This window comes from Scyliorhinus torazame, chromosome 22, assembly GCF_047496885.1.
Source record: "Scyliorhinus torazame isolate Kashiwa2021f chromosome 22, sScyTor2.1, whole genome shotgun sequence".
NCBI lineage: Eukaryota > Metazoa > Chordata > Chondrichthyes > Carcharhiniformes > Scyliorhinidae > Scyliorhinus > Scyliorhinus torazame.
Window position 1 is genome coordinate 39,345,814 of NC_092728.1, and position 27,848 is coordinate 39,373,661.

Consider the following 27,848-nt stretch of genomic DNA (forward strand, 5'->3'; position numbering starts at 1 on the left):
ATTCAAAGTGTCGTCTTGCATCTTTGACTTTGTCTATATATGTGTTTCTGGAACCCATCTCTTCATTCACCTGAGGAAGGAGCAGTGCTCCAAAAGCTAGTGATTTGAAACAAACCTGTTGGACTTTAACCTGGTGTTGTAAGACTTCTTACTGTGCTCACCCCAGTCCAACGCCGGCATCTCCACATCATTTCTTGATCTATATTAATGACCTCAACTTGGGAACAAAGGGCTGCATTCTCTGATCCCCCAGCCACGTGTTTTTCGGCGGTGCACCATTCTGTGGCAGCGGGAGTCTCTGCTCCCGCCGCTTGGCAGTGGGATTTCCCATTGAAGCCACCCTCACGCCGCCGGAAACCTGTGGGCGGGGGAGGGGGGGAGGGTTGCTGCCGTCAGGAAAAGTGAATCCCAATGGCTGGAGAATTTGTAGATGTCATCAACTTGGGAACGTGGTGAACCATGAGGAGATGTACTTCCAGAAGATGGAGACAGGTTGGTTGAATCATAGAATCCCTACAGTGCAGAAGGAGGCCATCAAGTCTGCACAGACCCTCCGAAGGAGCACCCCATCCCTGTAATGCCACCCAACCCATCGTTTGGACACCAAGGGGCAATTTATCATGGCCAATCCACCGAACCTGTACACTTTCGGACTGTGGGAGGAAACCAGAACACCCGGAGGATACCCACGTAGGCAGGGGGGAGAATGTGCAAACTCCACACAGTCACCCAAGGCCGGAATTGAAGCCAAGTCCTTGGCGCTGTGAGGCAACAGTGCTAACCACTGTGCCACCATGCCACCCTATATGGACATGGGGGGAGCAGGGGTCAATGGTGACTTTTAAAAAGGAATTGAACAAGTGCCTGATAAGAAACAAAATGGAGGAACTACAGGGAAAGTGTAGGAGAGTGTAGTATTAGTGAGAGGCAGCACGGTTTTGTGAAGGGGAGGTCGTGTCTCACTAACTTGATAGAGTTTTTCGAGGAGGTCACTAAGATGATTGATGCAGGTAGGGCAGTGGATGTTGTCTATATGGACTTCAGTAAGGCCTTTGACAAGGTCCCTCATGGTAGACTAGTACAAAAAGTGAAGTCACACGGGATCAGGGGTGAGCTGGCAAGGTGGATACAGAACTGGCTAGGTCATAGAAGGCAGAGAGTAGCAATGGAGAGGTGATTTTCTAATTGGAGGGCTGTGACCAGTGGTGTTCCACAGGGATCAGTGCTGGGGCCTTTGCTGTTTGTAGTATATATAAATGATTTGGAGGAAAATGTAACTGGTCTGATTAGTAAGTTTGCAGACGACACAAAGGTTGGTGGAATTGCGGATAGCGATGAGGACTGTCGGAGGATACAGCAGGATTTAGATTGTTTGGAGACTTGGGCGGAGAGATGGCAGATGGAGTTTAATCCGGACAAATGTGAGGTAATGCATTTTGGAAGGTCTAATGCAGGTAGAGCATATACAATGAATGGTAGAACCCTCAAGAGTATTGAAAGTCAAAGAGATCTAGGAGTACAGGTCCACAGGTCACTGAAAGGGGCAACACAGGTGGAGAAGGTAGTCAAGAAGGCATACGGCATGCTTGCCTTCATTGGCCGGGGCATTGAGTATAAGAATTGGCAAGTCATGTTGCAGCTGTATAGAACCTTAGTTAGGCCACACTTGGAGTATAGTGTTCAATTCTGGTCGCCACACTACCAGAAGGATGTGGAGGCTTTAGAGAGGGTGCAGAAGAGATTTACCAGAATGTTGCCTGGTATGGAGGGCATTAGCTAAGAGGAGCGGTTGAATAAACTCGGTTTGTTCTCACTGGAACGAAGGAGGTTGAGGGGCGACCTGATAGAGGTCTACAAAATTATGAGGGGCATAGACAGAGTGGATAGTCAGAGGCTTTTCCCCGGGGTAGAGGGGTCAATTACTATGGGGCATAGGTTTAAGGTGAGAGGGGCAAGGTTTAGAGTAGATGTACGAGGCAAGTTTTTTACGCAGAGGGTAGTGGGTGCCTGGAACACGCTACCGGAGGAGGTGGTGGAAGCAGGGACGATAGTGACATTTAAGGGGCATCTTGACAAATACATGAATCGGATGGGAATAGAGGGATACGGACCCAGGAAGTGTAGAAGATTGTAGTTTAGTCGGGCAGCATGGTCGGCACGGGCTTGGAGGGCCGAAGGGCCTGTTCCTGTGCTGTACATTTCTTTGTTCTTTGTTTGTTCTTTGAGAGTGGAACAAGCAGAGTTACATTTTTAGAGAGCCAGAATGGATAGTACAAGTCCATCATACCAAACACAAGATGCTGAGTGTGTGACTTAATGGGATCAGAGAAGGTATCACCAGCGAGGCTGTGTTCCTCAAGGCTTTGTTCCCAGAGCTGGTGAATTCTCCTGGGTGTCCTGGCCGATGTTTATTGCTCAAAATACATGAACCAAAACGGATGAATTGCTCGTCCATCTCATTGGCTTTTGGAGAGAGGGTAACATTGTGGTACTGTCACTGGACTAGTAGTCCAGTGACCGTGGCTGATCCTCTGGGGACCCGGGTTCGAATCCCACAACAGGTGGCTAGGGTCCCAGGTTCGATTCCGGCTTGGGTCACTGTCTCTGCGGAGTCTGCATATCCTCCCCGTGTGTGCGTGGGTTTCCTCCGGGTGCTCCGGTTTCCTCCCACAGTCCAAAGATGTGCAGGTTAGGTGGATCAGCCAAGATAAATTGCCCTTAGTGTTGGGTGGGGTTACTGGGTTATGGGGATAGGGTGGAGGTGTTGACCTTGGGTAGGGTGCTCTTTCCAAGAGCCGGTGCAGACTCGCTGGGCCGAATGGCCTCCTTCTGCACTGTAAATTCTATGATAATTCTATGATTCTGAATTCACTAAAAGATCTGGAATTGCAAGTCTATTGGAAATGGTCTCGCCAGTTCATGGGCAACTCAGGATGGGTAACAAATGCTGGCTCAGCCGATGATGGCCACATCCCATGAAATAATATAAAAAAGATAAAACCAAATTACTGCGGATACTGGAATCTGAAACAAAAGGAGAAAATATTGGACAATCTCAGCAAGTCGGAGGGAGAACGGAGCTAATGTTTCGAGTCTGGATGACTCTGTGTCAAAAGGATCTGGCTGTGTGCAAATTGGCCATGAAATACTGTGAGGCATCTTGGGAATATAAAGGGGTGCTACACAAATGCACCATCTTCCATTTCTCGGGCCCATATTCGCTTCCTTGTCGCACATTGGGAAATGAGATGTGTGATTTTCCCTGTGAGCAGGCAGACTGTCAGCACAGAGAGATATCTGATATCACAGTGAAGGATCTCTGTCCACTCGTGTGTTTGGTACTGCATTGGAAACCCAGAGTCTAGGAGTTCCATGTCACCAGGGGATGCTCGGCCTATACGGCCTGACCTCTGAACTCAGTGAGCTGCTCTGATCCGACAGTGAGTTGAACAGGTTGAACTGCCACGGTCATGGCACACGCTGACTTCAGTTTATACCCAGCTCCCTGAGCTGAGGCCGATGTTTATTTGGGAATTCCGGGATAATGCTGAGCAGCGCACATGATGACATCACTCCTGTAGAGGAGCAGCTGTTGTTATAGCAACCACCAGTCCTCACGGGTACAGTTTTATAAATAACTCTGAGCGGGGAAGGCTTCAGGTTAATGAGATCACAGCGTCAGTGCAGCGTGACACTGCCCAATGCCCACCTCCCACACCCACCATTGTCACCGTGATGGACACCCACCTCACCCACATTCCCTATCTCACCCTCATTCCCCACAATCACTTCCACCCCACCCTCATTCCCACTCCCACCCACCCTCACTCTCATTCCCCACCCCACCCTCATTCTCCACTCCCACCCCCCACTCCCACTCCCCTCTCATTCCCCACCCCACCCTCATTCCGCACTCCCACCCCACCCTCATTCCCCACTCCCACCCCACCCTACCCTCATTCCCAGCACCACGCTCATTCCCCACCCCACCCTCATTCTCCACCCCACCCTCATTCCCCACCCCACCCTCATTCCCCACCTCACCCACATTCCCTACCTCACCCTCATTTCCCACAATCACCCCCACCCCACCCTCACTCCCCACCTCTATTCCTCACCGTCACCCCCACCCTCATTCCCCACTACCCTCATTCCCCACCCTCATCACTACCCCCACCCGCAACCAGACCCTCATTCCAAACATCACCCTCATTCTCCACCCTCAATCCCAGTCACCTCTAATTTCTCACCCCTCATTCTTCACCCCCAATTCCACCGTCACCTCTTATTCTTCATTCTCAACCCTACCCCCACCCTCAACTCCACCTTCACCCCTCATTTCACCACCCTCACCCCTCATTTCCCACCCTCACTCCTCATTTCCCCACCCTCACTCCTCATTTCCCACCCCACCAGCACCATCAGCTCTCAATTCCTACCCTCACCTCCATCCTGGGGTATTAAATTGAATGATTAGCGGCGCAATTCTCCCAATAGGTTTCTAAGTGTGGACCGGAATCCTCTGGCCGTTGAGATTCTCTTTTCCCGCCGGCAGCGCACCCCTGCCCACGGGTTTCCCAGCGGTGTGGGGGGGGGGGGTGGTTTCAATGGGAAATCCCATTGACAAGCGGTGGGAATAGAGAATCCCGCTGCCAGGGAACGGCGCGCCGCCGAGAAGCACATGGCTGGTGGACCGGGGAACCCAGCCCATGGTCTTTGGTGGGAAACGAAGTGCAATTCCCACCGGATGGTTCAGCGAGATTCCGATCGCAATCCACCCAGGCTTAGAAATATTGATTGGAGATTGGGGTGAACCGCACTGAGAATCAAGTGTGCAGAACCTGAAGACACCGCCAGTCACCTCTTATTCTTCATTCCGTCTTTCAGAGATCCAGGCGCCATTCTTTGAGTGTAGTGACCTGCACATCTGTACGTACATCTGCACATGCACCGGGGACTACAGCCACAGCATCACTAGAGGGCAGCATCAGAGGCGGCTATAAAGGGTCCAGCCCAAGGGAGGATCTGCCTCTTTCAGAAGCACAGGGCTAGTGAGCAGCAGCAGACAGAGACAGCTCAGCATAGGCAGCTTACCTTAGCTTCACTGGTCTTGACTGTATTATATCTAGTTAAGCTCTGGAAACAGAACACACCCACTGAATAAAGTATTTGTGTTAACTGGAAGTCTACATTCTTTATTCAGACTTAGAGAATAACATATTGAGGACATCCTGATCTCAGACTAACCATCTGCCCACACCTCCCCATCGCTGGCATTAGGCCTCACCAATCACCGGTCCCCCGAGAGGTCACCAAAGTCCTCCTTCAGGCCTTGCCCCTTGGCAGTGCCAACCTGCTCCCCCCCTCCCCCGGCCTTCTCATCTGGTCTCCGTTTGTGGAGACCAGGGGCTGGATTCTTCCGCCCCGCCCGCCGCAAGAATGCCGCGGGCGAGAGGCAGATTCACCGGTCACCGGGAGGATGCAGCCAGGGAACCCCCTCCCCAATAGTTTTTTGTGCCGGGTGGGACAATTCCAGTTATAAACAGATAAATGAGGGTTCAAATATGCTAATCTGCCCAGCGAGGGCGGGATCCAGATCACATCAGCTGGAGTGGGCCGGGAGCATCGGAAACAGTTTGGAGCCAGGTGCAAATTAGGGCCTCTCCCGGAATTCCCCGACGTAGCGGGATCCGCGGCGGGTGCAATGTGGCTGGAGAATCGCGTTCTAGATGTACAATGCTGCAAAGCTGATGAGGAGATTTACCAGAATGTTGCCTGGTATGGAGGGAAGATCTTATGAGGAAAGGCTGAGGGACTTGAGGCTGTTTTCGTTAGAGAGAAGGTTAAGAGGTGACTTAATTGAGGCATACAAGATGATCAGAGGATTGGATAGGGTGGAAAGTGAGAGCCTTTTTCCTCGGATGGTGATGTCTAGCACGAGGGGACATAGCTTTAAATTGAGGGGAGATAGATATAAGACAGATGTCAGAGGTAGGTTCTTTACTCAGAGAGTAGTAAGGGAGTGGAATGCCCTGCCTGCAACAGTAGTGGACTCGCCAACACTAAGGGCATTCAAATGGTCATTGGATAGACATATGGATGATAAGGGAAAAGTGTAGATGGACTTTAGAGTGGTTTCACAGGTCGGCACAACATCGAGGGCCGAAGGGCCTGTACTGCGCTGTAATGTTCTATGTTCTATGCTAGTAAAATTTTTAAAAACCAGCAAAGAATGACTAAAAGAATAAAGAGAGAAAAATTGGAGTCTGAGAGAAAACTAGCAAAAATTGTTTTAAAAAAGTGAAAGCTTCGACAAGTATAGAAAAAGGGAAAAGAGTGGTTAAAACTGAGCATTCGTCCTTTAAGAAGGTGTAACAGTGGAATTAATCAGAAGAAACAAAGAAATGGCAGAGATTTTGAACAAGTATTGTATTTCTGTCATCACAGGGGACTCAAAAACCTTCCCAAGAATGGTGGAAAAAAATCAAGCAGCGAAGTGAGGGAGGGAATTAAAACCAGCAGATGAACTGGAGGAAACATACTGGGTAAAGTAATGAGACAAAAGACTGACAAACCCCCTGGAGCTGACAGCCTGCATCCTGGGGTCTCCGAGGAAATGACTGCAGAGGAGAAACAGACAGGAAATTATAGGCCTGTTAGCCTTAAACCTGTCATTGGGAAAAAGCGAGAGTCAGGAGGTAGCAGCAGGGCATTTGTAAAATCCTCGTGTAATCCTCAAAGGTCAACCTGGGTTTGCGAAAGGGAAACAAATCGATGATGATCTGTTTGAATGACGGAGCAGGTTCGATGGGCCGAATGGTTGGCTCCTGCCTGTCTTGCGTTTGTCCTAAATCAGGTATCAGCATGCCTGGCGGACGTAACAAACTGTGGATAAAGGGGAACCTGTAGATGAATTTCAGAAAGGCATTTGATAAGGGCCATGTTTACAAGGTAAGAGCTTATGGTGTTGGGAATGATATATTAGCGTGGTCAGAGGATTGGCTAACAGGAAACAGAGTCGCAATCGGTCATTTTCAGGTAGACAAACTGTAAGGAACGCAGTGCCATAAGAATCGGTGCTGGGGCTTCAACTATTTCCAATCTACATTAATGACTTGGATGAAGGAGCTGAGTGTATTGTCGCCAGATTGGCTGGTGATACAAATATAGAATAATATAATCCCTACAATGCATAAGGATACCATTTGGCCCATCTGCACCAGCCCTTGGAAAGTGCACCCTATTTAAGGCATCACCTCCACCCTATCCCAGTAACCCCACAAACCTTATTGAAACTAAGGGGCAATTTAGCATGGCCAATCCGCCTAACCCGCACATCTTTAGATAGATAGGTAGGAGAGTAAGCTGTGAGGGGGATACAAAGAGTCTGCAAAAAGATGTAGACAGGTTCATTGTGTGGGGGGAAATTGGCAGATGGAATATACTGGGGAATATTTAAGGTTGCCCACTTTGGGAGAAAGAATGGAATTTCAGAGTGTTATTTAAATGCAGAGAGAGTGCAGAATGTTGCTGCATAGAGGGATCTGGGTGTCCTTGCACATGAAACACAAACAGCATGCAGATACAGCAAGTAATTAGCAAGGGAAATGGAGTGTTGTATTTATTGCAAGGGGATGGAGTATACAAGAAGAGAAGTCTTGCTACAAGTGTACATTGGTGAGACCACATCTGGAGGCTGTGTACAATTCTGGTCTTACTTAAGTCGGGACGTCCTCGTGTTGGAAGCAGTTTACAGAAAGGTCACTAGATTGATTCTTAGGGTGAAAGGGTTGACGTAAGAGGAACGGTTCAGCAGGTTGTCCCTGTCCTCATAGGAGTTTAGAAAAATGAGGTGATCTGGTTGAAACGCGTGAGATTCTGAGGATATTTGACAGGACAAATACAGAGGCCGGGATTCTCTGAAATCCCGGCCAAGTGTTGACGCTGGCGTCAAAACAGGTGCGAGCGAAGTCGGCGACAACGGGCCTCCAGGCCCAGTCATTCGCCCTTTTCTCGGGGGCTAGCATGGCGCCGGAGTGCTGTGCACTGCTCCAGCGCCGAAAGCCGGCCCTACACGGCCGGCGCGGGTCGGTTAATGCGCGCCACGACCGGCGCGGGTCGGTTAATGCGCGCCACGGCCGGCACGGGTCGGTTAATGCCCACCACGGCCGGCGCGGGTCGGTTAATGCGCGCCACGGCCGGCGCGGGTCGGTTAATGCCCACCACGGCCGGCGCGGGTCGGTTAATGCGCGCCACGGCCGGCGCGGGTCGGTTAATGCACACCACGGCCGGTGCGGGTCGGTTAATGCGTGCCACGGCCGGCGCGGGTCGGTTAATGCGTGCCACGGCCGGCGCGGGTCGGTTAATGCGTGCCACGGCCGGCACGGGTCGGTTACTGCGCGCCACGGCCGGCGTGGGTCGGTTAATGCGCGCCACGGCCGGCGCGGGTCGGTTAATGCGTGCCACGGCCGGCGCGGGTCGGTTAATGCGTGCCACGGCCGGCACGGGTCGGTTAATGCGCGCCACGGCCGGCGTGGGTCGGTTAATGCGCGCCACGGCTGGCGCGGGTCGGTTAATGCGCGCCACGGCCGGCGCGGGTCGGTTAATGCGCGCCACGGCCGGCGCGGGTCGGTTAATGCGCGCCACGGCCGGCACGGGTCGGTTAATGCCCACCACGGCCGGCGCGGGTCGGTTAATGCGTGCCACGGCTGGCACGGGTCGGTTAATGCGTGCCACGGCCGGCACGGGTCGGTTAATGCGCGCCACGGCCGGCGCGGGTCGGTTAATGCCCACCACGGCCGGCGCGGGTCGGTTAATGCGCGCCACGGCCGGCGCGGGTCGGTTAATGCGCGCCACGGCCGGCGCGGGTCAGTTAATGCGTGCCACGGCCGGCGCGGGTTGGTTAATGCCCACCACGGCCGGCGCGGGTCGGTTAATGCGCGCCACGGCCGGCACGAGTCGGTTAATGCGCGCCACGGCCGGCGCGGGTCGGTTAATGCGTGCCACGGCCGGCGCGGGTCGGTTAATGCGCGCCACGGCCGGCGCGGGTCGGTTAATGCGTGCCACGGCCGGCGCGGGTCGGTTAATGCGCGCCACGGCCGGCGCGGGTTGGTTAATGCGCGACACGGCCGGCGCGGGTTGGTTAATGCGCGCCACGGCCGGCGCGGGTCGGTTAATGCGTGCCACGGCCGGCGCGGGTCGGTTAATGCGTGCCACGGCCGGCGCGGGTCGGTTAATGCGCGCCACGGCCGGCGTGGGTCGGTTAATGCGCGACACGGCCGGCGCGGGTTGGTTAATGCGCGCCACGGCCGGCGCGGGTCGGTTAATGCGCGCCACGGCTGGCGCAGGTCGGTTAATGCGCGCCACGGCCGGCGTGGGTCGGTTAATGCGCGCCACGGCCGGCGTGGGTCGGTTAATGCGCGCCATGGCCGGCGCGGGTCGGTTAATGCGCGCCATGGCCGGCGTGGGTCGGTTAATGCGCGCCACGGCCGGCGTGGGTCGGTTAATGCGCGCCATGGCCGGCGCGGGTCGGTTAATGCGCGCCACGGCCGGCGTGGGTCGGTTAATGCGCGCCATGGCCGGCGTGGGTCGGTTAATGCGCGCCACGGCCGGCGTGGGTCGGTTAATGCGCGCCATGGCCGGCGTGGGTCGGTTAATGCGCGCCACGGCCGGCGTGGGTCGGTTAATGCGCGCCACGGCCGGCGTGGTTCGGTTAATGCGCGCCATGGCCGGCGTGGGTCGGTTAATGCGCGCCATGGCCGGCGCGGGTCGGTTAATGCGCGCCATGGCCGGCGTGGGTCGGTTAATGCGCGCCACGGCCGGCGCGGGTCGGTTAATGCGCGCCATGGCCGGCGTGGGTCGGTTAATGCGCGCCATGGCCGGCGCGGGTCGGTTAATGCGCGCCACGGCCGGCGTGGGTCGGTTAATGCGCGCCATGGCCGGCGTGGGTCGGTTAATGCGCCCCACGGCCGGCGTGGGTCGGTTAATGCGCGCCACGGCCGGCGTGGGTCGGTTAATGCGCGCCACGGCCGGTGCGGGTCGGTTAATGCGCGCCATGGCCGGCGTGGGTCGGTTAATGCGCGCCACGGCCGGCGTGGGTCGGTTAATGCGCGCCACGGCCGGTGCGGGTCGGTTAATGCGCGCCATGGCCGGCGTGGGTCGGTTAATGCGCGCCACGGCCGGCGTGGGTCGGTTAATGCGCGCCACGGCCGGCGCGGGTCGGTTAATGCGCGCCATGGCCGGCGTGGGTCGGTTAATGCGCGCCATGGCCGGCGTGGGTCGGTTAATGCGCGCCACGGCCGGCGTGGGTCGGTTAATGCGCGCCATGGCCGGCGTGGGTCGGTTAATGCGCGCCACGGCCGGCGTGGGTCGGTTAATGCGCGCCACGGCCGGCGTGGGTCGGTTAATGCGCGCCATGGCCGGCGCGGGTCGGTTAATGCGCGCCACGGCCGGCGTGGGTCGGTTAATGCGCGCCATGGCCGGCGCGGGTCGGTTAATGCGCGCCACGGCCGGCGTGGGTCGGTTAATGCGCGCCACGGCCGGCGTGGGTCAGTTAATGCGCGCCACGGCCGGCGTGGGTCGGTTAATGCGCGCCACGGCCGGCGTGGGTCGGTTAATGCGCGCCACGGCCGGCGTGGGTCGGTTAATGCGCGCCACGGCCGGCGTGGGTCGGTTAATGCGCGCCACGGCCGGCGTGGGTCGGTTAATGCGCGCCACGGCCGGCGTGGGTCGGTTAATGCGCGCCACGGCCGGCGCGGGTCGGTTAATGCGCGCCACGGCCGGCGTGGGTCGGTTAATGCGCGCCACGGCCGGCGTGGGTCGGTTAATGCGCGCCACGGCCGGCGTGGGTCGGTTAATGCGCGCCATGGCCGGCGTGGGTCGGTTAATGCGCGCCACGGCCGGCGTGGGTCGGTTAATGCGCGCCACGGCCGGCGCGGGTCGGTTAATGCGCGCCAAGGCCGGCGCGAGTCGGTTAATGCGCGCCATGGCCGGCGCGGGTTGGTTAATGCGCGCCACGTCCGGCGCGGGTCGGTTAATTCGCGCCACGGCCGGTGCGGGTCGGTTAATGCGTGCCACGGCCGGCGCGGGTCGGTTAATGCGCGCCACGGCCGGTGCGGGTCGGTTAATGCGTGCCACGGCCGGCGCGGGTTGGTTAATGCGCGCCACGTCCGGCGCGGGTTGGTTAATGCGCGCCACGTCCGGTGCGGGTCGGTTAATGCGTGCCACGGCCGGCGCGGGTCGGTTAATGCGCGCCACGGCCGGCGCGGGTTGGTTAATGCGCGCCACGTCCGGTGCGGGTCGGTTAATGCGTGCCACGGCCGGCGCGGGTCGGTTAATGCGCGCCATGGCCGGCGCGGGTTGGTTAATGCGCGCCACGTCCGGCGCGGGTCGGTTAATGCGCGCCATGGCCGGCGCGAGTCGGTTAATGCGCGCCATGGCCGGCGCGGGTTGGTTAATGCGCGCCACGGCCGGCGCGGGTCGGTTAATGCGCGCCATGGCCGGCGCGGGTCGGTTAATGCGCGCCATGGCCGGCGCGGGTTGGTTAATGCGCGCCATGGCCGGCGCGGGTTGGTTAATGCGCGCCATGGCCGGCGCGGGTCGGTTAATGCGCGCCATGGCCGGCGCGGGTCGGTTAATGCGCGCCATGGCCGGCGCGAGTCGGTTAATGCGCGCCATGGCCGGCGCGGGTTGGTTAATGCGCGCCACGGCCGGCGCGGGTCGGTTAATGCGCGCCATGGCCGGCGCGGGTCGGTTAATGCGCGCCATGGCCGGCGCGGGTCGGTTAATGCGCGCCATGGCCGGCGCGGGTTGGTTAATGCGCGCCACGGCTGGCGCGGGTCGGTTAATGCGCGCCACGTCCGGCGCGGGTCGGTTAATGCGCGCCATGGCCGGTGCGGGTCGGTTAATGCGCGCCATGGCCGGCGCGGGTTGGTTAATGCGCGCCACGGCCGGCACGGGTCGGTTAATGCGCGCCACGGCCGGCGCGAGTCGGTTAATGCGCGCCATGGCCGGCGCGGGTTGGTTAATGCGCGCCACGTCCGGCGCGGGTCGGTTAATGCGCGCCACGGCTGGCGCGGGTCGGTTAATGCGCGCCACGGCCGGCGCGAGTCGGTTAATGCGCGCCACGGCTGGCGCGGGTCGGTTAATGCGCGCCACGGCCGGCGCGGGTCGGTTAATGCGCGCCACGGCCGGCGTGGGTCGGTTAATGCGCGCCACGGCCGGCGTGGGTCGGTTAATGCGCGCCACCGCCGGCGCGGGTCGGTTAATGCGCGCCACGGCCGGCGTGGGTCGGTTAATGCGCGCCACGGCCGGCGTGGGTCGGTTAATGCGCGCCACGGCCGGCGCGGGTCGGTTAATGCGTGCCACGGCCGGCGCGGGTCGGTTAATGCGCGCCACGGCCGGCGTGGGTCGGTTAATGCGCGCCACGGCCGGCGTGGGTCGGTTAATGCGCGCCACGGCCGGCGTGGGTCGGTTAATGCGCGCCACGGCCGGCGCGGGTCGGTTAATGCGCGCCACGGCCGGCGCGGGTCGGTTAATGCGCGCCACGGCCGGCGCGGGTCGGTTAATGCGCGCCACGGCCGGCGCGGGTCGGTTAATGCGCGCCACGGCCGGCGCGGGTCGGTTAATGCGCGCCACGGCCGGCGCGGGTCGGTTAATGCGCGCCACGGCCGGCGCGGGTCGGTTAATGCGCGCCACGGCCGGCGCGGGTCGGTTAATGCGCGCCACGGCCGGCACGGGTCGGTTAATGCGCGCCACGGCCGGCGCGGGTCGGTTAATGTGCGCCACGGCCGCCACGGGTCGGTTAATGCGCGCCACGGCCGGCGCGGGTCGGTTAATGCGCGCCACGGCCGGCGCGGGTCGGTTAATGCGCGCCACGGCCGGCGCGGGTCGGTTAATGCGCGCCACGGCCGGCGCGGGTCGGTTAATGCGTGCCACGGCCGGCGCGGGTCGGTTAATGCGCGCCACGGCCGGCGCGGGTTGGTTAATGTGCGCCACGGCCGGCGCGGGTCGGTTAATGCGCGCCACGGCCGGCGCGGGTCGGTTAATGCGCGCCACGGCCGGCGCGGGTCGGTTAATGCGCGCCACGGCCGGCGCGAGTCGGTTAATGCGTGCCACGGCCGGCACGGGTCGGCTAATGCGCGCCACGGCCGGCGTGGGTCGGTTAATGCGCGCCACGGCCGGCGTGGGTCGGTTAATGCGCGCCATGGCCGGCGCAGGTCGGTTAATGCGCGCCACGGCCGGCGTGGGTCGGTTAATGCGCGCCACGGCCGGCGCGGGTCGGTTAATGCGCGCCACGGCCGGCGTGGGTCGGTTAATGCGCGCCACGGCCGGCGCGGGTCGGTTAATGCGCGCCACGGCCGGCGTGGGTCGGTTAATGCGCGCCCCGGCCGGCGCGGGTCGGTTAATGCGCGCCACGGCCGGCGCGGGTCGGTTAATGCGCGCCACGGCCGGCGTGGGTCGGTTAATGCGCGCCACGGCCGGCGCGGGTCGGTTAATGCGCACCGCAGGTCATCTCCGCACCAACCCCCGGCCAACATGGCAAAGCCCTACAGGGGTCTGGCCTCGACGAACATAGCGCGCCGGAATGAGTGCGCCCACCGATCGAGGGTCTGGCCCCCCCCCCCCCCCCCCCCGGAGTTGGCTCTCCTTCCCCCTCCACCAGGATGGCCCCTGCAGCCTGAATGCCGAGGTCCCGCCGGGTAGGATCATACGCGAACGATGCTGGCGGGACTCGGCCCGTCGAGCGCGGAGAATCGCTGTGGGGGCTGCCTTCAATGCCCCCCGACCGGCACCGCGATGACCGCGCCGGCGCAAGTGTCGCCGCTTCTCTGGTCGCTGGAGAATCGGCAGCACGGAGCGGAGTGGCGGGATTCATGCGCTCCCCCCGGCGATTCTCCGACCCGGCCAGAGTGTTTCCCCTTATGGGAAAATATGGAAGTTTTAAAAATAAGGGATCTCCAATTTAAGATGGTAATTACGAGGAATTACGTAGAGGCATTTCAGTGTTTGGCATTCCCTTCCTGAGACAACAGTGGGGGCTGCGTCATTGAATATATTCAAGGCTGAGTTAGGCAGATTTTTGACTGACGAGAGGTTTATGGAGGTCACACAGGAAAGTGGAGATGAGTCCACAATCCGGTCAAGATATGATTGTATTGAGTGGCAGTGGAGCAGGCTCGGTGGCTGAACAACCTAATCCTCCTCTTTCTTAGGTTCTTCTGGTCACCATTAATCCCACCCTCATCTTTAATTTAGCCACACCCAGAACCCACTCTCAACACCATTAATCCCAACCCTGCTCACTCGTCACAACCCCTCCCCACACCCCCTTGCAGAGTAATGGATTTAGTTGGTATTGATACAGGGCTATGGGAGAGAGTGGGTCAGTGGCATTAGTTTGGGACTGATACAGGGCTATGGGAGAGAGTGGGTCAGTGGGATTAATTTGGGATTGATACAGGGTTATGGGAGAGAGAAGGTCAGTGGGATTAGTTTGGGATTGATACAGGGCTATGGGAGAGAGTGGGTCAGTGGGATTAATTTGGGATTGATACAGGGTTATGGGAGAGAGAAGGTCAGTGGGATTAGTTTGGGATTGATACAGGGCTATGGGAGAGAGGTCAGTGGGATTAATTTGGGATTGATACAGAGCTATGAACAAAGAACAAAGTACAGCACAGGAACAGGCCCTTCGGCCCTCCAAGCCCGTGCCGACCATGCTGCCTGACTAAACTACAATCTTCTACACTTCCTGGGTCCGTATCCCTCTATTCCCATCCTATTCATGTATTTGTCAAGATGCCCCTTAAATGTCACTATCGTCCCTGCTTCCACCACCTCCTCCGGCAGCGAGTTCCAGACACCCACTACCCTCTGTGTAAAAAACATGCCTCGTACATCTACTCTAAACTTTGTCCCTCGCACCTTAAACCTATGCCCCCTAGTAATTGACCCCTCTACCCTGGGGAAAAGCCTCTGACTATCCACTCTGTCTATGCCCCTCATAATTTTGTAGACCTCTATCAGGTCGCCCCTCAACCTCCGTCGTTCCAGTGAGAACAAACTGAGTTTATTCAACCGCTCCTTATAACTAATCCCCTCCATACCAGGCAACATTCTGGTAAATCTCTTCTGCACCCTCTCTAAAGCCTCCACATCCTTCTGGTAGTGTGGCGACCAGAATTGAACACTATACTCCAAGTGTGGCCTAACTAAGGTTCTATACAGCTGCAACATGAGTTGCCAATTCTTATACTCAATGCCCCGGCCAATGAAGGCAAGCATGCCGTATGCCCTCTTGACTACCTTCTCCACCTATGTTGCCCCTTTCAGTGACCTGTGTACCTGTACACCTAGATCTCTCTGACTTTCAATACTCTTGAGGGTTCTACCATTCACTGTATATTCCCTACCTGCATTAGACCTTCCAAAATGCATTACCTCACATTTGTCCGGATTAAACTCCATCTGCCATCTCTCCGCCCAAGTCTCCAAACAATCTAAATCCTGCTGTATCCTCTGACAGTCCTCATCGCTATCCGCAATTCCACCAACCTATGTGTCGTCTGCAAACTTACTAATCAGACCAGTTACATTTTCCTCCAAATCATTTATATATACTACAAACAGCAAAGGGCCCAGCACTGATCCCTGCGGAACACCACTAGTCACAGCCCTCCAATTAGAAAAGCATCCTTCCATTGCTACTCTCTGCCTTCTATGACCTAGCCAGTTCTGTATCCACCTTGCCAGCTCACCCCTGATCCCGTGTGACTTCACCTTTTGTACTAGTCTACCATGAGGGACCTTGTCAAAGGCCTTACTGAAGTCCATATAGACAACATCCACTGCCCTACCTGCATCAATCATATTTGTGACCACTTCGAAAAACTCTTATCAAGTTAGTGAGACACGACCTCCCCTTCACAAAACCATGCTGCCTCTCACTAATATGTCCATTTGCTTCCAAATGGGAGTAGATCCTGTCTCGAAGAATTCTCTCCAGTAATTTCCCTACCACTGACGTAAGGCTCACTGACCTGTAGTTCCCTGGATTATCCTTGCTACCCTTCTTAAACAAAGGAACAACATTGGCTATACTCAGGTCCTCCGGGACATCACCTGAAGACAGCGAGGATCCAAAGATTTCTGTCAAGGCCTCAGCAATTTCCTCTCTAGCCTCCTTCAGTATTCTGGGGTAGATCCCATCAGGCCCTGGGGACTTATCTACCTTAATATTTTTCAAGACGCCCAACACCTCTTCTTTTTGGATCTCAATGTGACCCAGGCTATCTACACACCCTTCTCCAGACTCAACATCCACCAATTCCTTCTCTTTGGTGAATACTGATGCAAAGTATTCATTTAGTACCTCGCCCATTTCCTCTGGCTCCACACATAGATTCCTTTGCCTATCCTTCAGTGGACCAACCCCTGGCTACCCTCTTGCTTTTTATGTGCGTGTAAAAAGCCTTTGGGATTTTCCTTAACTCTGCCAATGACTTTTCGTGACCCCTTCTGGCCCTCCTATGGGGAGAGTGTGGATCAGTGAGATTAGCTTGGATTGATACAGGGCTATGGGGAGAGAGTGTGTCAGTCGGATTTGTTTGGGATTGATACAGGGGGGATTGATACAAGGCTAGGGGGAGTGAGTAGGACAATGGGATTAGTTTGGGATTGATATAGAGGGTGGTGGTTGATGGGAAATGTTCAGAATGGAGTTCAGTTACAAGTGGCGTACCACAAGGATCTGTTCTGGGGCCGTTGCTGTTTGTCATTTTTATCAATGACCTAGAGGAAGGCGCAGAAGGGTGGGTGAGTAAATTTGCAGACGACACTAAAGTCGGTGGTGTTGTCGACAGTGTGGAAGGATGTAGCAGGTTACAGAGGGACATAGATAAGCTGCAGAGCTGGGCTGAGAGATGGCAAATGGAGTTTAATGTAGAGAAGTGTGAGGTGATTCACTTTGGAAGGAATAACAGGAATGCGGAATATTTGGCTAATTGTAAAGTTCTTGGAAGTGTGGATGAGCAGAGGGATCTAGGTGTCCATGTACATAGATCCCTGAAAGTTGCCACCCAGGTTGATAGGGTTGTGAAGAAGGCCTATGGAGTGTTGGCCTTTATTGGTAGAGGGATTGAGTTCCGGAGTCAGGAGGTCATGTTGCAGCTGTACAAAATTCTGGTACGGCCGCATTTGGAGTATTGCGTACAGTTCTGGTCACCGCATTATAGGAAGGACGTGGAGGCTTTGGAGCGGGTGCAGAGGAGATTTACCAGGATGTTGCCTGGTATGGAGGGAAAATCTTATGAGGAAAGGCTGATGGACTTGAGGTTGTTTTCGTTGGAGAGAAGAAGGTTAAGAGGAGACTTAATAGAGGCATACAAAATGATCAGGGGGTTAGATAGGGTGGACAGTGAGAGCCTTCTCCCGCGGATGGAAATGGCTGGCACGAGGGGACATAGCTTTAAACTGAGGGCTAATAGATATAGGACAGAGGTCAGAGGTAGGTTGTTTACGCAAAGAGTGGTGAGGCCGTGGAATGCCCTACCTGCAACAGTAATGAACTCGCCAACATTGAGGGCATTTAAAAGTTTATTGGATAAGCATATGGATGATAATGGCATAGTGTAGGTTAGATGGCTTTTGTTTCGGTGCAACATCGTAGGCCAAAGGGCCTGTACTGCGCTGTATCGTTCTATGTTCTATATAGGGCTATGGGAAGAGAGCAGGGCAGTGGGATGGGTTTGGGATTGATACAGGGCTATGGGGAGGGGGATAGTTGGGATTGATACAGGACTATGGGGAGAGAGCAGGGCAGTGGGATTCGTTTGGAATTGATACAGGGCTATGGGGAGAGAGGGGGCTAGTTTGGGATTGATACAGAGCTAATGGGAGAGAGCAGGTCAGTAGGATTTGTTTGTGATTGATTCAGGGCTATGGGGAGAGAACAGGTCAGTGGGATTAGTTTGAGATTGATACAGGACTATGGGGAGAGAGCAGGGCATTGGGATTAGTTTGGGATTGATACAGGGCTATGGGGGAGAGTGGGGCTAGTTTGGGATTGATGCAGGGCTATGGGGCGAGAGTGGGGCAGTGGGATTAGTTTGGGATTGATCCAGGACTGTGGGAGAGAATGGGGCAGTGGGATTAGTTTGCGATTGATACAGGGCTATGGGGAGAAAGTGGGGCAGTGGGATTAGTTTGCGATTGATACAGGGCTATGGGGAGAGAGTGGGGCATTGGGGTAAGTTTGGGATTGATACAGGACTATGGGAGAGAGGGGCAGTGGGATTAGTTTGGGATTGATACAGGACTATGGGAGAGAGTGGGGCATTGGGATTAGTTTGGGAATGATACAGGACTATGGGAGAGAGTGGGGCAGTGGGATTAGTTTGGGATTGATACAGGACTATGGGAGAGAGCGAGACAGTGGATTTAGTTTGGGATTGATACAGGGCTATGGGAGAGAGTGGGGCAGTGGATTTATTTTGGGATTGATACAGGACTATAGGAGAGAGCAAGGCAGTGGAATTCGTTTGGGATTGATGCAGGACTATGGGAGAGAGCGGGGCAGTGGATTTATTTTGGGATTGATACAGGACTATAGGAGAGAGCAAGGCAGTGGAATTTGTTTGGGATTGATACAGGGCTATGGGAGATAGTGGGGCAGTGGATTTATTTTGTTGATTGATACAGGACTATGGGAGAGAGTGAGGCAGTGGGATTAGTTTGCAATTGATACAGGGCTATGGGGAGAGAGTGTGGCTGTGGGATTAGTTTGGCATTGATACAGGACTATGGGAGAGAGCGGGGCAGTGGATTTAGTTTGGGATTGATACAGGGCTATGGGAGAGAATGGGGCAGTGGGATTCGTTTGCAATTGATACAGGGCTATGGGGAGTGAGTGGGGCAGTGGGATTAGTTTGGGATTGATACAGGGCTATTGGGAGAGAGTGGGGCAGTGGATTTAGTTTGGGATTGATACAGGGCTAAGGGGAGAGAGTGGGGCAGTGGGATTAGTTTGGGATTGATACAGGGCTATGGGGAGAGAGTGGGGCAGTGGGATTAGTTTGGGATTGATACAGGGCTATGGGGAGAGAGTGGGGCAGTGGGGTTAGTTTGGGATTGATACAGGGCTATGGGGAGAGAGTGGGGTAGTGGGTTTAGTTTGCGATTGATACAGGGCTATGGGGAGAGAGTGGGGCAGTGGGATCAGTTTGGGATTGATACAGGCTATGGGGAGAGCGGGGCAGTGGGCTTAGTTTGCGATTGATACAGGGCTATGGGAGAGCGGTCGGTGGATTTAGTTTGGCATTGATACAGGGCTATGGGGAGAGATTGGGGCAGAGGAATTTGTTTGGGATTGATACAGGGCTATGGGAGAGAGTGGGGCAGTGGATTTATTTTGTTGATTGATACAGGACTATGGGAGAGAGTGGGGCAGTGGGATTAGTTTGAGATTGATACAGGGCTATGGGGAGAGAGCGGGGCAGTGGGATTAGTTTGCGATTGATACAGGGCTATGGGGAGAGAGCGGGGCAGTGGATTTAGTTTGGGATTGATACAGGGCTATGGGAGAGAGTGGGGCAGTGGGATTCGTTTGCAATTGATACAGGGCTATGGGGAGTGAGTGGGGCAGTGGGATTAGTTTGGGATTGATACAGGGCTATTGGGAGAGAGTGGGGCAGTGGATTTAGTTTGGGATTGATACAGGGCTATGGGGAGAGAGTGGGGCAGTGGGATTAGTTTGGGATTGATACAGGGCTATGGGGAGAGTGTGGGGCAGTGGGGTTAGTTTGGGATTGATACAGGGCTATGGGGAGAGAGTGGGGTAGTGGGTTTAGTTTGCGATTGATACAGGGCTATGGGGAGAGAGTGGGGCAGTGGGATTAGTTTGGGATTGATACAGGCTATGGGGAGAGCGGGGCAGTGGGCTTAGTTTGCGATTGATACAGGGCTATGGGAGAGCAGTCGGTGGATTTAGTTTGGCATTGATACAGGGCTATGGGGAGAGATTGGGGCAGAGGAATTTGTTTGGGATTGATACAGGGCTATGGGAGAGAGTGGGGCAGTGGGATTAGTTTGAGATTGATACAGGGCTATGGGGAGAGAGCGGGGCAGTGGGATTAGTTTGCGATTGATACAGGGCTATGGGGAGAGAGCGGGGCAGTGGGATTAGTTTGGGATTGATACAGGGCTATGGGGAGAGCGGGGCAGTGGGCTTAGTTTGCGATTGATACAGAGCTATGGGGAGAGAGCGGGGCAGTGGGATTAGTTTGCGATTGATACAGGGCTATGGGAGAGCGCGGGGCAGTGGATTTATTTTGGGATTGATACAGGGCTATGGGGAGAGAGCGGGCAGTAGGATTACTTTGGGTTTCGGCCGATTTTGATCCCTCTCTCCCCTTCCTCCACCAATTGGATTGGTTTGCTCTGGTAGGGATGATCAGAAGCAGCAGGAACTCGGGACTATACCAACTGGAAAATAGGGGTGGTGGCTGAGATTCTATTCAGAAAGCTACTCTCTGGCGATATTAGTTAGTCTTGTTTCTGATGATATCTGTAACTGTCTGAATTGTGGTTGAGTTGGTGATGTGTTGATTTGGAGAATTATCTCTCTCAGTTGGAGTGACTGGTCTGTGCTCATGCTGTTCGCTCTGTCTCCATCTCCTGGTGAATTCTAATTCACTGAAGCAAAATACTGCAGACGCTGAAATCTGAAATAAAAAATAGAAAATGCCAGAAGTACTCAGCAGATCCGTTAGTTTCAGTGTAGAGAAACAGAATTATTGTATTGGAACAGAGAGAAGTTCAGAATGAGCCAGGCGGAGGCGGGGGAACAAAGGGGAATGTCTTGTTAAAAAGAGAAACATGGTGCTGAAGCTGGGATATATCCCTCTTGTTTGGAGAGCCATGTCGCATTCAGTAAATCATGTCCCAACAATTATTTGAATCAAGCAGAATGTACATTTGGCTGTTCATAACAGGCAGAGTACAGACCGCAGCCAACCAACCTATAATTGCAAAACTCAAAACAAAATGCCCACAGTTGGATATGATTCTGTGATTGAGCAGCACTTGTTGAATAATCCTGAATGTGCCAATAGCGACACGATTATTACATCAGGTCAGTCATGATCTCATTGAATAGTGAAGCAGAGTCAATGGGCAGCACGGTAGCATAGTGGTTAGCACAATTGCTTCATAGCTCCAGAGTCCTAGGTTCGATTCCTGGCTTGGGTCACTATCTGTGTCGGAGTCTGCACGTTCTCCCTGTGTGTGCGTCGGTTTCCTCCGGGTGCTCCAGTTTCCTCCCACAGTCCAAAGATGTGCAGGTTAGGTGGATTGGCCATGCTAAATTTCCCTTAGTGTCCAAAATTGCCCTTATTGTTGGGTGGGGTTACTGGGTTATGGGAGGTGTGGGGTTGAGTAGGGTGCTCTTTCTAAGAGTCGGCGCAGGCTCGATGGGCCGAATGGTCTCCTTCACTGTAAATTCTATGAAATCTATGAATGGCCTACTTCTACTTCTGCTCCTATGTCTTGTGGTCTTATTATCCAATTTAAGATGATCAGTTGAGCTTGCATATGTTTGCTAGGAGTGACATACATTCATTCTTTAAGACAGAAGTTGATAAATTCTTGATTTCTCGAGGAATTAAGGGCTATGGAGAGAGAGCGGGTAAATGGAGTTGAAATCAGCCATGATGGTGGAGTGGACTCGATGGGCCGAATGGCCTTACTTCCACTCCTATGTCTTATGGTCTTATTCTCTCTGCAAACAAAAGTAATGGGTGCAATTTTACCAAATGGCAACAAAGTCCCATAACGAGCACGTTTAGTCCCGTGCAAGCCGCAGGTGTAAAAAGTGACTTGCCTTTGAGAAGGGGCCTTAGCGGGAACCACGCAGCCGATTTTGTACACCGAGGAGCTCCGTTTGCTGGAACTCCTCAGTGCAGCGAGAGATCGGGACGGCATTTAAAAATAGCATCCCGAACTCCAAGGCCCCCAAAGCGATCCCCGACACCCCTCCAATCCCCAACGCACTATGGGAGGAGTGGGGAGGCCCCGCCCCCCCACTGGCAGTGCCAGGTTGGCACCCCTGTGGCACTACCATGGTGCCAGGCTGGAATGCCAGAGTGCCCAGGTGGCACCAGCAGTGCCTGGTTACCACCCTGGGGGTCTCCGATCCCCTGGGAGACCCCCACCTATGGCAAACAGCCCCATTTACTAAAAGCAGGTCCAACACACTGCAACAGGTCCACACATTACAATTGGCCCAGGTATTGCTGACAGCACCCACACTGCATCAGGTCCCTGGACATCAAGAACCCCCTACAGACCCCTGCAAAAGGCACCACTAAAACAGGCCCTATGAACGCCATCATTCCTGATGAACTCCGAGAGGGGCAGTTCAGTGAAGGAGGCTAGGCTATTTGCTATTATACTACAATAAGAACCAGCAATTTACTATTGAACGGGTAATTGTGTTTCTGTTGTTGCAGGGCCGATTCATTGTGAAAGGGTCTGAGGGAGTTCAGCAAAGAATTCAGTTCCTTTAAGATGACACGGACAGACCCACCGGACATACTGGTATCAACCGTGTATCGAGAGATTAAAGTCAGCCCAATGCCAGGCGAGCCCAAAGTCTATCAAACCCAGCACCAGTGTGATGCCTCCAGGACCAGCACTGAACAGGACACCCAGCAATACATTAACAAGAGACAGTGTAGAAGTTTTGACTTCCTGCAGTCACTAGACAGCCAGGGGGACTCCGGAGCCCCCATGGAGGAGTACTCACACCACCGGGCTGATAGGCGGCCCACCAGCCCCGAGCTGGCCTGGGATTCTCTGGGGAGGCAAGTCTACCTCCGATCCTCGGCCCCAGAACTTGTTGCCAGCAGACTGTGTGCTCACACCGGGGAACCTCGAGAGGCCTCCAGGCCCGAGACAAAAAAGAAAGGAAGATCTAAGAGTGCCCCCAGGGTGAAGACAACCTACCGCCCCGTCCCCGTGGAGGTGGGCTCACCTGAGCTGTCCCGCCGGGGTCGTGAAGCCTCACGTGCGCACCGGGACTCACACAAGAGGACAGAGGCCTCGCCCAGGAGGGACCCGCCTCACATGGTGAGGACCAGGATGAACGAGGTGCACCCGATCAAACTGCAACCACAGCGGGGCGATGCCAGTCTGTACTCCCCTCTCTTTGTCAGTGATAGCTACGAAAGCTATGACGAGTGCCATGGTGTCAAGCCTGGCCCAGGGGCACATGTGCGGTACCGAGTGGACATGAAGCCTGAGGACCCAGCACTGAGGTCTTCCTCTCGCACCTGGAAGACACCACAGAAGCAGAGCAGTGTGGCAAGCTGGCAGTCGCAACCAGGACGCAGCCTAACTGTACCCGCCAACCGGCGGGTAGTGAGGAGTCACTCTCCCAGTGAGTCGTACAGCGGGGATTACTGGACACTTGCAGCTCACAACAACTGCTCGCCCCATCAATACTACAGGGATGAGAGCCGGAGGGGCCTTCCTCAGCTCATCCAGACAACACCGCCCTTCAGTGAACAATCTTACCCTGACATCAGGAGACTCTCGCGCCAAGCTGCCCAGCCTAATATCTACTACACGGAGGACCGGGCAAGGCCTTCACCGCACCGACACACTTCGCCAATGCATTACCATGACTGGTGGGGGACCTACCGAGCTGCCCATGGTCACCAAGGTTACATATCTCAATGCCCATCATACTGGGATGGCAGAGTTGGATCTCTCTCCCCTCATGGTTTCTATTACGGCGCTGACCAGCAGCGGCTTGGCTCAGACACACGGCACTACTCCAAGTCCTGGGATAATATCCTGTCCCCCAGTGGACGCAGAGAATTCCCCTCCTCAAACTGCCGCAGCTATGAGACCCTTCCCCTGCAGGAGGGACATGGCCAGTGCACAGAGACGAGACGCCAGCCCACCGTGGTTAATCTGTCACGCTCTCCCCAGCGTTATGCTGCTCTTTCCCTCTCCGAGAGCTCCATCACAGACAAACTGCAAGGGGACGGAGGGAGGGGCACCCAGGGGAGGTCATGGTACATCACGCCTGAGATCACCATCACCGATAATGACCTCAGAGCCAATGGGCCTGGCAAGGCTAGCGGGAGGTCTCGAAGCAGGCAGGCTCTCGACGGGGGCAATGGCCTCAGTGCCTCCTTCAATGATTTGCTGTCCTGCAATTTGGACAATGCTAAGGAGACAGGTGTCACCTCCCTGAGTGGTAGCTGTCTGCACCGGCCGGGTAAGCAGCAGCTGGACGATGCCCTGGCTGACCTTGTCATCGACACATGCAAAACACCAGCCGCTCAGAAACCCAGTGACTCGGAAACTCTAGTAGACCAGCTGAGAAAGCTCATCGCTGGGGAGGACCTTCCCGGAGAACATGGTGTGAGGACAGTGTTGGTACACACCACAGAGCCACAGAAGATGAAGGTCCATCCCTTGTCTGTTGGCCCAGGCACTGACCCTCACGCCTTGGGCATGTCGAGAAGCCCCAGCTACCCAAGTCCATGTGATGGGCCTCCACAAAACCGCAGCTCGGACGATGTGGATACCATGATGTGCTCAAACCTGAAGTGTGGCCTCACGGAGACACTCTTCAATGCCCGCCTTTATTTCAAATCCTGCCACAGCTGCTACACCTATTACTGCTCCAGGAACTGCCGGAAGGATGACTGGGAGATGCACAAAGAGGCCTGTGTCTATGGCCGTGTCAGCAGCACCTGCAAACGTGTGCTAAGGAGCTGCCGGGAAAACCAGGCCGCACATAAGGCTTTCTCCCGCATCGCCAGGATGGGCTACTTATCGAGGGGGAAGGGAGTTCTCTTCCAGGGTTTTCCCAATCCTGGATCTGCCGAGAATTTCCTCCAGTACGGATTAGAGAGTCTGCTCCTCACTCCCACCTACCTGTCGGTCCGAGAGCTGGAAGGCTATGCCGATCACCTCGGGGAGTACCTGAAGGAGATCAGGGAGGCTGGGAAGCAGTATGACCCCGAGGAATGTTTCCTCTTGAATGTATCAATAGCTCTGGGGCAGAAAGTGCCTGAGAACCCTTCACCCCGCCTCCAAACGCCAACAGTTCGAAGGTTTGCAAAGATTGCCCTGGCTTCGACCAGCCCTGAGAAAAAGATCTTCAAGGGCGATGAAGAGATGGAGACCTTGATACTGACCCCACCTCCTGGGACAACTGACATCGCTAAAGAGGACGAGTCGGGACGTAAAGCCCGTGAGGTGTGCTTCATCAACGTACAGCGAGAGCTTCGCATCCGAGGGGTCTTCCTGCGCCACGAGTATCCCAAAATCTACCAAGACCTCTGCGAGTTTGTAGAGAGCAATAAGAGATTTACACCAACTACCATTTACCCCATTGATAAGAGAACGGGCAAGCAGTTCATGTGTATGATAATGGCTGCCTCCGAGCCATTGACACTCGAGTGGGTCCGCAAACCCAACCTACTGGAGGACATGATGTGATCACACGCACCATTTTTTTGTCCTTGCAACTGAATGTTTTAAAGCTTATTTAATATATTTGTAGATAATGTATTTTATATAAGGATATGAGGAATCTATTGCAGTCCGCTGCTGGGTAGGTATTATTTGAAATGGAGGAGCGGTTTTACACATTGATGTCCCACAACCCCCACTGAACCCCAAATGGGCCTAGCTATTGGAGGGTTGGCAGGAAGCCTGCACTGCTCGCATAGCAACAGGGATAGCAGAAGGAGCACAGGGAGACCACCAGTATTTTTACAATAAAGAAGTCTTTTGAAGCGATTCAAAATTATAATATAGGTGGAAAAGCTTTAAAATAGCTGTTTATTTTTCCGCATCAGTGGATAAGTGTGAGGTTTAGCTTCAATCGTAGGGCCCAATCGAAGATTGCAGGGGAGCTGACATTTTATGATTTCTAATGATTTTAGAATATGAATGAGATTCCGTGACTAGGGAAGGGGAGGGGGAGAGGCAACGGTTTAATACAACTCAAGCCAGATGTAGACTGGTGAGAATTGGCTTCTCTCCAAGATGTTGCGGAGACTGAGGGCAAATAGAAAATTTGTTTCAAAGGAAGATTGGTCAATTGTTTTGTTGGGTTAGCAAATTAAGTGATATTGCCAGTAAGGCGGGTAAATGATATTGAGAGAAAGACCTGCCATGCTTCCATCTAGGGGTTGAATGGCCTCCTCCTGTTTCTCTGTAACACGAGTGCCAGCTTGGAGCCAATGTGAGGGGGGCGGGGGGCGGGAGGGGGGGGGGGGGGGGGGATGGTGGGATTGCGAATGGTGTCCCAATAAGGCACTGGGCTTGTGGGCCATAGGATTGCTTGATGCTGGTGCAGACAAAATGGCCACCTTCTGCACCGCAATAATTCTGCAGATTCTGATTCTTCCCGCAGCTGTCCCTGCCACACTTAGAATCCCTATAGTGCAAAAGGGGGTCATTCAGCCCATCGAGTATGAAAATATGAAACATTTAAAGGTCTCAGTACAGCGATCAACAGGAGGAACAGCCCATGGGCTGACAGAGCAACAACAGAAACAGCCAGTCAGACACAAAATCCCTCAGCATTCTGGGAGAGTCAGAAAAGCAAGGGGCCTCAGTGGGGGAGGTAACGTGCCAGAGGTGTTTCAAAGAGATGTTATGATCTTCGCAATCTCTGACTTCTTAGGCACTATGGGCACATATTTTAAATGTAGCCCTATTCAGCTGGTACTGAGCCTAACATTTGAAACATTACTACGAACTTCAGCATTGCAGATTAAGACAGGGAAATTCAGCCAAGATTCTCAGCCCCACACATTTGCCAGTACATCTGGTAAAGTGAACGTGTGCTTGGAATTTGGTAGAAGTCAGGATTGAACACATTTACTCACTGAAACTAAGCCTCTGAGACACTGTCATTTCACACTCTGGGACAGTGAGTCACACACTGTCCTTTCACACTCTGGGACAGTGGGTCACACTGTCCTTTCACACTCTGGGACAGTGGGTCTCACACTGTCCTTTCACATTCTGGGACAGTGGGTCACACACTGTCCTTTCACACTGTGGGACAGTAGGTCTCACACTGTCCTTTCACACTCTAGGACAGTGGGTCACACACTGTCCTTTCACACTCTGGTACAGTGGGTCTCACACGGTCTTTTCACACTCTGGGACAGTGGGTCACACACTGTCCTTTCACACTCTGGGACAGTGGGTCACACACTGTCCATTCACACTCTGGGACAGTGGGTCTCACACTGTCCTTTCACACTCTGGGACAGTGGGTCACACACTGTCCTTTCACACTCTGGGACAGTGGGTCTCACACTGTCCTTTCACACGCTGGGATAGTGCGTCACACACAGTCCTTTCACACTCTGGGACAGTGGGTCTCACACTGTCCTTTCACACTCTAGGACAGTGGGTCACACACGGTCTTTTCACACTCTGGGACAGTGGGTCTCACACTGTCCTTTCACACTCTGGGACAGTGGGTCACACACTGTCCTTTCACACTCTGGAACAGTGGTCACACACTGTCCTTTCACACTCTGGGACAGTGGGTCACACACTGTCCTTTCACACTCTGGGAAAGTGGGTCACGCACTGTCCTTTCACACTCTGGGACAGTGGGTCTCACTGTCCTTTCACAGTCTTGGACAGTGGGTCACACTGTCCTTTCACACTCTGGGACAGTGGGTCACACACTGTCCTTTCACACTCTGGAACAGTGGTCACACACTGTCCTTTCACACTCTGGGACAGTGGGTCACACACTGTCCTTTCACACTCTGGGACAGTGGGTCACACACTGTCCTTTC

At 54.8% G+C, this 27,848-nt stretch overlaps 1 protein-coding gene across 1 annotated transcript in view; it reads left to right on the plus strand.

The window, feature by feature from the left end:
• ajm1 (apical junction component 1 homolog) overlaps positions 1-26,267 on the plus strand; it is an 82,714-nt gene extending 56,447 nt beyond the window's left edge. The window contains exon 2 of the mRNA XM_072488075.1: positions 22,506-26,267. Within this exon, the coding sequence (XP_072344176.1) occupies positions 22,564-25,515 (2,952 nt within the window). The 5' untranslated portion in view covers positions 22,506-22,563 and the 3' untranslated portion in view covers positions 25,516-26,267. The remainder of the gene's footprint in view (positions 1-22,505) is intronic.
• Positions 26,268-27,848: the final 1,581 nt, after the last annotated feature.